Source organism: Anoplolepis gracilipes, chromosome 5 (genome assembly GCF_047496725.1).
Source record: "Anoplolepis gracilipes chromosome 5, ASM4749672v1, whole genome shotgun sequence".
In the NCBI taxonomy this organism is placed as follows: domain Eukaryota; kingdom Metazoa; phylum Arthropoda; class Insecta; order Hymenoptera; family Formicidae; genus Anoplolepis; species Anoplolepis gracilipes.
In genome coordinates, this window is record NC_132974.1 from 13,541,538 (window position 1) to 13,553,848 (window position 12,311).

A 12,311-nucleotide genomic window follows, 5' to 3' on the forward strand; every position below is an offset into this window, starting at 1 on the left:
AATTAACATGTACATTTGACATATTGTATTAAATTGTAATATATGTATGTACTTCCACGTTTTCTAATGAGAATATACAGACAAATGGCGGGAATTTAACACGTGTCCGTTGCTTAGTAACAAACTGTCAACAAGAAAACTTTGTGAATGAGTAGACACAAGCAAACATGGCATAACTTTGCGTTTAAGGAAAGAATGGGAAATTTTTAACGTTACCGAATTACCATTGTATATCGTCCAAAATTTTTTAAGCGAAACAGTAGCTTCTGTGTTTTAATAATTATTTCTCATTAGACTGTAATCACTGAAAATTGTATATTTGAATTTTATTAGAAATGACAAGATGCATCAAACAAAAGGTTAATCTAAAAAGCAGCAGTGAGTATCAGGTGTATGAATATTTTCGACACAGTCAAAATGTTAAAATTGTTAAAATTGTTATTTGCAGCCTACAATCAAACGGGACAGAACTCTTTCGAGCAATTGATGGCATACAATTCGATGAGCATACATTTGCGACAAATTTTATCGGCAAAGAGCGTAGTCGATGCAAGAAATAAAAATTACTTGAAGAAAAAGCAGCAGTGCAAAGTACAAGAAACTGGTGATAAGAGAATCTGTCCGTGTCCTGAAGTGATAAATGATGTGATTGATAGATTGGCTTATGATACTGTACATCATCCAATGGTAAAGTTCAGCATATAATTAAAACAGCATACAAGACAATTTTAAGAAATTATAACTCGTAAAAAATGAGTGGAAAATATGCGATGCATACATGACAATTTTTCAATTATTAATCATCTACATGATTTCAGAAATTATAAGACGTTCGAATAGTAAACAATAATTTTAATAAAAATAATTTAGTACTTTTAAATTTTAATGCAGGATATATTAAGAATGCATTTAAGTCCGAAGCGTCTGGATTGTTGCAATTATAATTTAGATGGTCAGCAATTGAGAGTTTGTAGTGGTCGAACGTGTTACGAAGAAAACGATCAAATGAGTCATCGGTCAACCTCGAAGAGTCGAAGAACGGTTTCACCAGCGATGTATTCGCCAAAACGTAAAAAATTTATGTCGAGTTCTGTTTACGGGAAAGAATTGAAAGACATGCGACAGGTCCCTCATATAATCGGTCCATTGACATGTTATTCTCAACGAAGGTGAGAGATCGCCTTAAAATTTCAAGCTATAATTTAATACTATATAATTACTATAATTTACGCTTCAAAATGTTCCATTTCTTTCTACGCGCTTTTAAACATTTGTAGTATTTGCACTCAAACCGTTTATCTCTTTTTCTTTCTTATTTCCGCAGAAAATGTAAGTATGAGAAAGATTCGTTCTTCGTCCCTTGCACTACTGCGTTAGTTACATCAGTATTTAAATCAGGTTCTCAATCCTTGATGCAAGAAACGAACGACCAATGTTCAATATCCTCGAACGTCTCACAGTGTTGTGATTATGATGGCGATGACCAATCTGTCGAATCAAAATTCGCTTCGAAACAACTCTTGTTCCAAAGAGAAGAAGAGAAGAAATATGTCAAATTCATCTATGATATTACCAAAGAAATAATACAGAGAGGTCTTTATACCGATAAAGAACTGCAGAATGTATTCAAGAAGCATATCGATCGATATAAAGGAATATTAAACATGGTATGAATAATAATGTTATCGTAGGAATGTGAAAAGTAATGTCTCTCATGCAGTATCTTAAACTAAACAAAATTATCGACATCTCCTAATATTAATTATACTATTTTTAAATTATTGCCAATTTTCACAATGCAAAAGATTTCCAGCAAAAACTTTTATACAAATCTTTTTTTATTCCAGAATAAAATGCTGTACGAGATCTACCAGTTAAAGATTTCCTTGAACATGACAGAAGATTCAGAAACGGACGATGAACTGGAGGATCTGATTCAAGCGCAAAAATTGTTGAGCGTATCAGAGATCAGGCCGCCCACCCCACCGAAAGTTCTGAATGAAAACAAAGTGATGGAGAAGCTAGAGTCTTATCAAAAAATGAATGAGAAATCGCGAAAAACGGTGACGCTGGTCGACGCGAATCCCGAGCTACTTGTCACGGAGAGAGATGTGTTGATATCGTTGGTGGAAGTGGGCATTGATCCTGAACAGGTTCAACATATATGTAAGAATCTACGCCACAAGAGCAGAGACACGGTAAGAGATTATTTAACAAATCTCTTGCGTTATCAGGATAATGTTCGCTATTTTCATTTTATCTTTAGACACAACCAATAGAAATTCCAACAACCAACGGAAATTCTTCGGATTTGGAAATAGAAGAAAATTTAGAGGAATTGCGATATAATGACGCAAGCAAGCGGAATTCTCCCAAAGTCGAGAGTCCCCGCGATTCTGTCTCGAATAATTCACCCAGGTCTTTGAAGAAACAGGAAGCCAACTTTTCAAACCTAGCGTCCACACAAGAGAAGAAAGTCGAGACGGAAAAAAAGATAGAATCTGAAAATATACTCGAAAACGACAAGGTGGACTCGTAAATTAAACTCTTAGATATTTTTATATTTTAGCGAAAACTCGTTTCTCTATTTCTGTTGTCAAGAATCATTTAGTTTTAATACTCGTTATAGTATCGTTTTTATACGAATATCTTACTTGAGTAATTTATTGCATTAACAACGAAATAAACATTGGATATGCAATTTTTTAGTTCATGGAAAAGAGAATACGATTCGCTCGATGACACCGATGTTAATAATGTAGTATAGGAATCAAGATACACACTGATTATCTCATCCATAAGTTTCTTTTATTCGTATATTTATATTTCTTTTCTTACATTGAATTTCACGATACATCTGTGTGAGAATCTATAGCATTTTCACCAAGCTAAATTCTCAACAGAGGTAAAATATACACATATAGTGAAAAAATAGATATATATATATTTCTACCCGTACATATACAACCTTTTGTGCATATATGTATGTACAGCATACAAATGTTACGCGTTTGTACAGCAGGAGATCTCTACATAATATATCGTCTATACATATCTTTTATATATATATATATATATATATTATAGCATTATTTTTCCTGCTAGAGAAAGACAGTCTAAGGTAGCTGCACTTGTTCACTTTTTTACAACTACTGGTTCTGCTTGTGCATTCTTTTTGTACATGAGTTTTATCGCACCTTTATCTGGTATAACTAAGGTATATCTTACAGTTATTTAACATCGAAAAGGTAACTAAAAAGTATCTCATTTGGTATCTATCTGCGATAGAATTCAATAAATCAATCAATGTCAACTACGAATATAATATAACAGCGGTGGTTCTTTCGTCGACTATATGCAAAAACAAGCTAGAAAATGTTAAATATAACATTATTAAAATAAATTTTATTTGTTTTCGAGCTACATGTTTTCATATTTTAATCATATATGAATTGAGAATTCTTTGTACTATGCATTGATACTCTCAGTACATGTAAACTAATATATTCTATAAAAATTCTGTGAAAATTAGAAACACAGATTAGAGAGACTCTGTGAGAAACTCAAAATATACTAAAACTTTTTTTCAAAATAATATAACAAAATATTTAACAAAAATTTAATCTATTAGCTACTCTACAAAGAATATATGAAAACATACTCGAAAAGAAAAAAAAACATAATGCATATAATGTGTATGTGTGTTAACGCACATACACAAATAAACTAAATCTCGTTAAGCAATTACTTATAAGTATTGAATCATTTTTCATAGCATCGAAAAAGAATAATACAACATACATCCACTTCATTAGCTACCATCGGACGCGTTTGAAGAAGAGTCTTCGAGTTCCGGCGCGTTTGGACCCCTATCTAATATGCGCATAAGTTCTGTTACATGTCTTATTGTAAAATCTGGCTTGGGATCGTCTCTTGAAAGGCGAGGTTTATCTACGATGGGTATCCACACAGTCCCGCGTAGTCCAGCCTCGATTCCACCTATATATCGATAATTTTACAGCTTGTTATAATCTAGCGTTTTTTAAATTTGTTTTAAATTTATCTTTCTCTTCCTGTCTTTCTGGATGATATTATATATTAATTGTTAAAACAGAAATTGTTAGAATAGATTTTAAAACAGAACTACCTAAAATATCCGTCTCCAGCTTGTCACCGACCATGATGCATTCCTCGGGTCTGACGTTAAGAAAGTGGCAGGCCTTTTGAAATATTTCCACCTCTGGTTTCTCCCATGGCAAATCAGCGGACACCAGGATGACATCGAAGTATTGTTCTAGCGATAGTTTGCGTACTTTCTCCCACTGAGCGTTTGATGGTCCGTTGGTTATCAAGCCCAGTAGATACTTCTTCCTCAATTGACGTAGCATGGAAACTGTGTTCGGCGTCAGCGCCATGTAGTGATATCTTAAATAGAGCCATCTTTCGTAAATCTTTTTTGCCAAGAACGAGTATTTGTCACCCAGTGCCTTGTTCCAAAGAATGGTGCGCCATGCGTCGAGAGTAAGAGTCGTGTTGTCCGGACATTTTCTGAATTGTTTCAGATATGCAGATGTTATCTTGGTAGACGTGTCTTCCGGGATGCCATATTCCCGCGTCAATTCCTCAGCAAGCTGCAGGTAAATGTATGTGCAATAAGAATCGTTAATTTTCTTTCAGAGTCCGACGTTTTGTGATAATAAAGAATGACGAGAATGAAGAACTGAAAATGTGAAGAAAGAGATGAAAGAATGAGATTTCCACATTCAATAAAAATGTGCATAAATCAACGTGTACATTTCTCTTACTTATATCGCAAAGTAAAAAGTCTCCCTACCCGTTAAAGAAAAAGAAATTAAAATTAGAAATGTTAGCGAGAGAAAGAAGCGATTTCCTAATAGATTAAGTAGTAGTTGAAATATGAAGAGACAAATATTGAATGTGGAGTTCATTAATCAACGAAGGTCTCAGGACGACAGGATACATAGTATAGGAATATTTAGGGCACTTAATTCATTATTAATGATTACCTAGAAAATGCATTGATTCATTGAAATACTCGAGCCGATTAGTGGACACTCGAAGTGGCACCCGCGGACACGTTGCTGTAATCACAACAAAATGAGTTGTGCCAACAACAACAAGAACATGACATATTATTTCCAAAACCCTATAAGTTGTGAATAAAAGATTTCTGGATATTAAGAAACATAAATTTGGAAATAAATCATCTAACGTCTACATAGGTAGTAGTTGTGGCTATTTACGTATACAAAATTATCTCTGATATCCAGTAATCTTTTTTTTTTAAATCTTTGTTAAAAATAACTTCATTAAAAGAAAATGTGTTATATAGGTATCAGTGATAGAGTGGATGATGGAGTGATAAAATCAAGCAAATGTTTAAAAAACTTTTCCATTTAATAGGAAAGTATTTTTCTGTTATTACAAAATCTCTTGTCACATCAAAGTATTTTAAGATAATAATAATATTAATACAAATAATTTCCGCACAATGTACACAGCAAAATAAAAAAAAAGTATATATATATATATATATATATACTTGATGTTACAGCTCGTAGATTGTACAAAGCAAAAACATACGCATCGTGTAAAATCAAGTAATATACCTTCGTATATGCGCGAAGTCAAACGAGACGTTTCTTTCTTGCTTGCCAGAAAACTATTTCCAGACGTGATGCTGTCTAAATTTACACTGGACTACGCACGCATACGTATTTCGAATATCACATATGCGAGAGAATAAATATAATAATAAACTCAAGTAAACGCAAAATATCAGAGAAGCTACTTACAAAGCTACTTTTTTGTACAAAAGTTGAATTAACTGTCCGTCTCTCGATTGATCAATTCCAATTTTATATAAAATTTTCTTACATTATTCGCGCAATACAAAAATCAGTAAAAGCTACGTAATAGTAACGTTCTCAGTCCTAATCCCCGAAAAGACGCTTCCCAAGCTCCATCATACGATGATTCCGACAGACGATTAATGCGCCGCTCTTTTTCAGCACCGGCGCGACGCTATCGTCGGCCTTCTCCAAATGACACAGCAGATCTTCGAAAGCGGATTTGACGTTCGGCTCCAGACCACCGATCTTTACTCGTTTCAGGGTTTCGATGATGTCCTCCGCCCAGCCGGATTCAACCGTGAACTGCGACAACCAAGGTATCACTTGCAATACACCAGCCATCGTCTGCATACCCAGAAACCAGAGCTCCATCAATTCCATCCAGTGTTCCTTGTACGACATAGAGACCACCAATTCGGTCGGGTCGTTACTCTCATCGATGATGTACGCGTCCCACAAGAATCTTATGGTGGCTTGAATGTAACGACATATCGAGAAATCATTCTTCTTAATACGCTTTGCCTGTTGCTTCATCAGCAACAGACCTAGGACTGCCAAGTGACCGTGTAGCACCAGATTCTCCGGGATCTGTTTCAATTCCGGCAGATTGTTGTAGATGAATTTTAGCAGCGAGACGAACGTCGGTGACTCCTCGACCAACTTGGACTCTAACACGGTAATGTTCATCAAGACGTTACAGATGGACACCATCGCGGTTCTGGAGTCCTTCATTTCCTCCAGAACGTGTAAATCCAGCTCTTCCGTGCGATTTCCATCCTGCAGAAGCTTCAAACGTTCCGACTTCGGTACCGGTGGCTTCTTATAGTGCACGATGGTCCAATGATAGGACAGACATTCAAACAGGACCTCGTCCTGCTTGTGCTTAAGAAGAATTTTCCTGGCGCTTTCTTCTACGGCCAGATAACATAAAGCGGGCAACAACAGTCTCAGTATGTCGACCTCACTCATTGGATCATGAACAATCGGTTCGCCGGTCGACGTCCCTTCGTCCGCTTTAGCTTTAGACTTGGCCTTCTCAGCCAACTTCCTATTTCGATGCGCATAAAAAGTATCATTGACCACCGTCAATACGTACGGCAACACGGCGTAAACCTGAGGACGCATCGCGCTCGTTTCTTGCGCCAGCCAAGCTGTAAGTACTCGGACAAGAGCGCATACAAAGATCTTTTCTTTCACATCCGTCAATGCCTTCATCTTCGAGACGGAGCTCAACAGATTGATAACAGCCGCGAAGGCGCCTTTTAGAGCTGTGTACAATGATTGTTTTTCCTTTTGTTCTAAATCAAGCTGATCCGTAACAATGTAGCCGATTGAAACCTCGAGAATGACAAAGCATGCCGTGATCAAGTCGGCGTTAGCGAGCACAGTTTTGAACAGTTTATCCTCCAATTGCATCCTGACTTCTATCGATGCTAGCTGAATGAGCAATAGAAAATAAATCTTTGGTTTTTCCTTATCAATCATGGCCCAATCCGCTCCCAACAAATCCATCATCACGGATGTGAGAATCAAGGCTGGATCCCGTTGCTTCTTGCTTATTTTCGATCCTAGAATATCGCTCAAGCCCTTGTGAATACTTAGCGGCCAAGATTCCTCCTTCGCGGTTGCGAAAGAAATTACATCCTTCCTGCAAGAGTGTAATAGAGCATGCAAAATAGTACACAGCTCAAATTTTCTCTCCGTATGATCGGTCTCGAAATCCAAGGCTATTTTGTTGATTATCGTGTGGAAAGGTGCTGTGTCTGCCGGGTCCCAGGCTTCCTGTCCGAAATTGTTGACCAACGTGACGAGGATATTCAACGCCTCGTCCGTTTGGAAGCTCTTTTCCGCGTATATGTCACACATCTTTGGAATCGCCTTCTGTTCGAGCAATGCTTTCTGTCCAGGAGGATGTTGCGCGATACACTGCAGGCAGGTGTAGGCTTCGCTGACGATGATAAGTGTATCGTCCGGCGCGTCCTCGTCAGCCTGCGATACTATCTCGAGGAGCGCCGGAATATGTCCTACCATATCCGGATGAGACGCCAGCTCGGGATCCCGGCAGAACGCAGAAAGAACGGACAATGCCACAGATTTGTACACCTGTGGCGGACAGTCCATCGGTACATTTTTGGTAGACAACAACTTCCTGAGGAACTTGGCTCCGATGGCTTCGAAGAGCATCCTTTTGGCAGCGGGAGTGCAATCCTTGCCGTCCACTAGCTTGGTGACCATGAAGAGCGCGGCAAACTTTTCCGAGTCTGTGTCCACCGCCTTTAGTATAGCCGCACATTTTGCAACGCCTTCCGGTATACTCATGGTGTCCTGATTATTACGACAAAGTGAAAAAAGGAAAATAGAAAAAAAGATGAAACGCTCGTCTTCAAGTTGACAGTTGACGATGCAGTTGACGTACGTTTTTTTTTTTTTTTTTTTATATTATTGCCTCAGAGCGATATCATCGATGATGTCTCCCGACACGTCGCGAGGAGAGAGTTTCCAAAACGTCTGTCGTTCTCTGGTAGGCGTCACCGGCAATCGCGCATATTATCCGTCGCGTAGCACAATCGAGAGCCAACTGGCAGAGCTCCCGAAGAACGGTCCTTTCGAGGCTGTCTAGCCTTGCCCTTTGACACACTCACCGAGGCGGCTGAAAATAACCGTCAAACGACCACGTATACGTGGAACCCGCGCGCGTGCAGCCTGCAGTTGCTCCTGTCGTTCAAAGTATCCCTTTGAAGCGTCGATATTCGAAATTCCAGTCGGCGTGGATAACCTCAAAATTATATATATATATATATATGATATTATTACTCCCGCCCAACGTAATGTCACACCAATAATTCACACGTGCGTTTACCTAGAATCTATCGGTTATGTTTTCACAGAGTGACAAATTCCGAGTACGGCATCGAAGAGATATAATCTCTTCGATCTTAAAAATAGATTGTAAGGTATCAAACCAATTTCCGCGCGAACGTTCCACGCTGCAGAATTTTCCACGAGGTACAAATGTCAAATCTCAGCTGCACTTTCTTGCACCCTTCGCAATATACATTCGCGCCAAAGATACGAATACGAAAGAGATGCAGCGAAGAAAGGCGCGGCTAAAACGCGGAGAAAGATTATCCTAGGATATTTCTGCGAGAAAATATCCCGGAGAGGGTACGAGACGACGGTGCCGAAAATAACCCGCCGCGCGTAGAGAAAGCGCGCTATATCAGGGAGTCGGCTCGTATTACACGCGGAGATGGAGGAGGAGAAGGGGGGGGAGGAAGGATACGGACTTCTATTCTTGCGACGTGTTACGATGCGAGCATACGTAGGTAGGAGGTAAACGTCGTGGGAGGGTGCGACTCGTGCTAAGCGAATACACGCGCACACTCGCGTTATCTCTCGCAGCAGCAGCGAAATTTAATTTTTTCGCCAAAAAAAATTCACCGTGGCGAGGGAGGGGACTAAAGGAAGGGGGGGGGGAGGGCGGCGAGAAAGGTTTAAGGTTAGAAATCTGCCTCTCGTACCTTACGACAGGTTTGACTGTCCGCCTTTCTGGTTTCCACCAGCGTATTGTCCAGATCGAAGAAGATTGCGCTCAAAGATGAGAGGGATTGTTGATTGTGTTTGCGGGACGCAGTTTCCATCGCTATCCCCTAAGACTGTAGCTTCCGATCGACATCGACCGCGCTCTCGCAAAGGACAGAAAAGAATAGTCTTTCATAATTTGTAATACCATCGACTTAAGAATATATAGACAGCATTATCTGTTTGTATTGATATGACGTAAGATAGAGAGGGGAAGGGGCTGCCGTGGACTTTGTAGCGGATCTAGGGTCTAGGTCGCATTGCGATTAGAAATAAAGCTTTCTTCCAATTTGTAATCTATCCAACAAACTTAAATATCGATTGCCATGGTGCACATTAAAGACATTGATAAAAGAAGATAATATAGAATCAAACGCTTTTATCTAAGTCGATTTATTTCTTGTCAAACTAGAAAAGCTTCTGTTCGCTAAATTATTGTCTTCTAACAATATCGTCTTTGTGTTGTCCAATTAAGTTTATATTATATATGCTACACAAATCGAGCATTGTTTGTTACATGTTTCCGAACCACGTCACAAAATTACTCGAAACTAATTATAATTTGTATATTAAGAATATCATGTACTCTGTCTTTTCCAATTAATTATAAATTTACATTAAACACTTTTTATTATTGGATCTGGCCAAAAATATATCGAAGAGATATTGAAAATATTTTAGCATCGTAAAAACTCGTATCATAAGAAATAAGATTAAAGATTAAAAGAATGAAAGTGGGTCAAGAATTTCCAAATTATCTCCAGAATTTTATTCTGATTAAAAGTCAAATTTTAATCTCAATTTTCAATGCGTAGTCTAATACAGATTTAAATATAGTGCGCTTTTATGTTGCCGCCATTTTTGATCAAGTTAGCTAGTTTATTTACTGATTGGCTGACATTCTTTTCACTAAAAATGGCAGAACCAATCAGAAATATTAAACACAGTTGATTCTTAGCGATTGAATTGAAGTTCATTAAATTTCATAGTTCATGCTCTGCGCATGTCGTTTGACATTTCAAGCTGTTTTGGCGGTAAACGGTAAAGTAAAGCAATTAACGGTAAGCTTTTGCAGCAACAGTGTAATACAAAGCCATCGTTAAAATATGGTATCCACCGCATCAACGGTGAATGTACAAACGGAGGATGAGTTGGACGATTATACTCCGGCAAAGTTGATCAAAGCATTAGAGGTGAGTGTGGTACTAATTTACTTTAATCATGATATGCGTATCCAACGAAATGCTTTCATGTCTGAACACGTGCATGTTTGAACACGTTCATCTTGTCCGTTTTATTTTTCCACTTGTCATCGAGCAGAAAAATGGCATCACAGCCGCGGATATCAAGAAGCTACAGGACGCCGGTTATTACACCGTTGAGTCGGTGGCATATGCACCAAGAAAGGAACTCGTAACGGTCAAGGGTATCAGCGAAGCCAAAGCGGATAAGTTGCTGCAAGAAGCCTCCAAGATTGTCATGATGGGATTTAAAAGCGCCACGGAGATACATCAGACACGTGCAAACATCGTCTACGTTACCACCGGTTCAAAAGAATTGGATAAACTGTTGGGTGGAGGAATAGAGACTGGCTCTATTACAGAGATCTTTGGAGAATTTAGATCAGGAAAGTCCCAGTTGTGTCACACCCTTGCTGTAAACTGTCAGCTACCAATTTGTATGGGTGGCGCAGAGGGAAGATGCCTTTATATAGATACGGAGAATACTTTTAGACCAGAAAGACTGGTAGCGGTGGCTGAAAGATACAAAATCAGTGGAAATTCTGTTCTCGACAATGTTGCTTATGCCAGAGCTTTCAACACCGATCACCAGACACAGTTACTAGTTCAAGCCAGTGCCATGATGACAGAAGCAAGATATGCCTTGTTGATTGTTGACAGTGCGACTAGTCTCTACAGAACGGATTACACTGGCAGAGGTGAGTTAAGTGCTAGGCAGACTCATCTGGCACGATTCCTCAGGATGCTACTGCGACTGGCGGACGAACACGGGATCGCCGTTGTTATAACGAATCAGGTAGTTGCACAAGTTGACGGTGCTGCTAGTATGTTTGGTGGCGATCAGAAAAAACCGATCGGTGGTCACATCTTAGCACACTCGAGCACAACAAGATTGTATCTACGTAAAGGCAGAGGAGAAAGTAGGATATGTAAGATATATGATTCGCCCTGTTTACCAGAAAGCGAAGCGACATTTGCTATAAATCCGGATGGTATAGGTGATGTACAGGAGTAAACTTGTTCAATGGAATAACATAAGACAGCAATATATACAAAATGCGATATTTTTTAAAATCAACTGACAAATTCTTTCTCGCGCGTGTCGAATATCATTATATATATCTGTTAAAGAGAAATTACAAGAATAAGTGAAGCAGAAGAAGACAATAGTTCAACGAATTTAAGTCAATTAAAATTAAGTTAAGTAAATTAAGTTATTTAGAATTAAGAAGATTAGAATTAGAGTTATGTATAGTATAAGTTTCTTACTAATTCTATTAATGTCTTTCTTAAAAGATTCTATATGACATTGTAATAGCTACAACTTTGATAAATACAAGGCATTAAATTTCATTTCTCTTAAACAATAGTTTAGGAACCGATATTTTTAAAATTTACCATTAGAAATACTTGGTGCGAGTTAAATTCTTGAGGAATAAGTAATTAATATTTCATATTCAAATAATTTATGATGATAAGATAATTTATGATACATTTTGATAATTTAAATCTCAAAAACATTTCCATTCTTTTTTTTTATCTAGTTTATATATACATAATAAATGTTTATGTTTATTAAATCTATCAATTCGTAACACATTTATGCAGTCATGTA

General features: G+C 38.1%; 4 protein-coding genes across 5 annotated transcripts; 2 read left to right on the top strand and 2 right to left on the bottom strand.

Annotated features, from left to right (window-relative positions):
• The first annotated feature begins 43 nt into the window (after positions 1 to 43).
• On the top strand, positions 44 to 4,633 carry LOC140666177 (uncharacterized). The gene is made up of 6 exons (XM_072893079.1): positions 44 to 378; positions 449 to 687; positions 892 to 1,169; positions 1,325 to 1,667; positions 1,848 to 2,198; positions 2,267 to 4,633. The coding sequence occupies exons 1-6, from the start codon at positions 336 to 338 to the stop codon at positions 2,537 to 2,539; spliced, it is 1,527 nt and encodes a 508-aa protein (XP_072749180.1). The 5' UTR covers positions 44 to 335; the 3' UTR covers positions 2,540 to 4,633.
• Positions 3,812 to 4,415, bottom strand: LOC140665894 (N-acylneuraminate-9-phosphatase). Its single transcript, XM_072892479.1, has 2 exons — positions 4,148 to 4,415; positions 3,812 to 3,999 (listed from the first exon to the last, which is right to left on the bottom strand). The coding sequence occupies exons 1-2, from the start codon at positions 4,413 to 4,415 to the stop codon at positions 3,812 to 3,814; spliced, it is 456 nt and encodes a 151-aa protein (XP_072748580.1).
• Positions 4,502 to 9,357, bottom strand: Neurochondrin (neurochondrin). Of its 2 annotated transcripts, XM_072893076.1 has the most exons (4): positions 8,734 to 9,357; positions 5,631 to 8,649; positions 5,028 to 5,102; positions 4,502 to 4,631 (listed from the first exon to the last, which is right to left on the bottom strand). In XM_072893076.1, exon 2 carries the CDS (start codon positions 8,190 to 8,192, stop codon positions 5,955 to 5,957), a length of 2,238 nt encoding a protein of 745 aa, XP_072749177.1. In that variant the 5' UTR covers positions 8,193 to 8,649; positions 8,734 to 9,357; the 3' UTR covers positions 4,502 to 4,631; positions 5,028 to 5,102; positions 5,631 to 5,954. The 2 variants fall into 2 exon arrangements, with proteins under 2 accessions (XP_072749177.1, XP_072749176.1); XM_072893075.1 differs by having other exon boundaries at positions 5,631 to 9,357.
• Positions 9,358 to 10,468: 1,111 nt separating this feature from the next.
• LOC140666181 (DNA repair protein RAD51 homolog 1) lies at positions 10,469 to 12,262 on the top strand. Its single transcript, XM_072893089.1, has 2 exons — positions 10,469 to 10,648; positions 10,776 to 12,262. Exons 1-2 carry the CDS (start codon positions 10,562 to 10,564, stop codon positions 11,709 to 11,711), a joined length of 1,023 nt encoding a protein of 340 aa, XP_072749190.1. The 5' UTR covers positions 10,469 to 10,561; the 3' UTR covers positions 11,712 to 12,262.
• The last annotated feature ends 49 nt before the right edge of the window (positions 12,263 to 12,311 follow it).

Excerpts from the sequence above, each read along its gene's own strand:
- LOC140666177 (XM_072893079.1), top strand. The coding sequence starts at position 336 with ATGACAAGATGCATCAAACAAAAGGTTAATCTAAAAAGCAGCA. Across the intron at positions 379-448 it reads GGTTAATCTAAAAAGCAGCA|CCTACAATCAAACGGGACAG; the intron begins GTGAGTATCAGG and ends TGTTATTTGCAG. Across the intron at positions 688-891 it reads ATACTGTACATCATCCAATG|GATATATTAAGAATGCATTT; the intron begins GTAAAGTTCAGC and ends ATTTTAATGCAG.
- LOC140665894 (XM_072892479.1), bottom strand. The coding sequence starts at position 4,415 with ATGGCGCTGACGCCGAACACAGTTTCCATGCTACGTCAATTGAGGAAG. Across the intron at positions 4,000-4,147 it reads GCTGGAGACGGATATTTTAG|GTGGAATCGAGGCTGGACTA; the intron begins GTAGTTCTGTTT and ends ATCGATATATAG.
- Neurochondrin (XM_072893076.1), bottom strand. The coding sequence starts at position 8,192 with ATGAGTATACCGGAAGGCGTTGCAAAATGTGCGGCTATACTAAAGGCG.
- LOC140666181 (XM_072893089.1), top strand. The coding sequence starts at position 10,562 with ATGGTATCCACCGCATCAACGGTGAATGTACAAACGGAGGATGAGTTG. Across the intron at positions 10,649-10,775 it reads AGTTGATCAAAGCATTAGAG|AAAAATGGCATCACAGCCGC; the intron begins GTGAGTGTGGTA and ends GTCATCGAGCAG.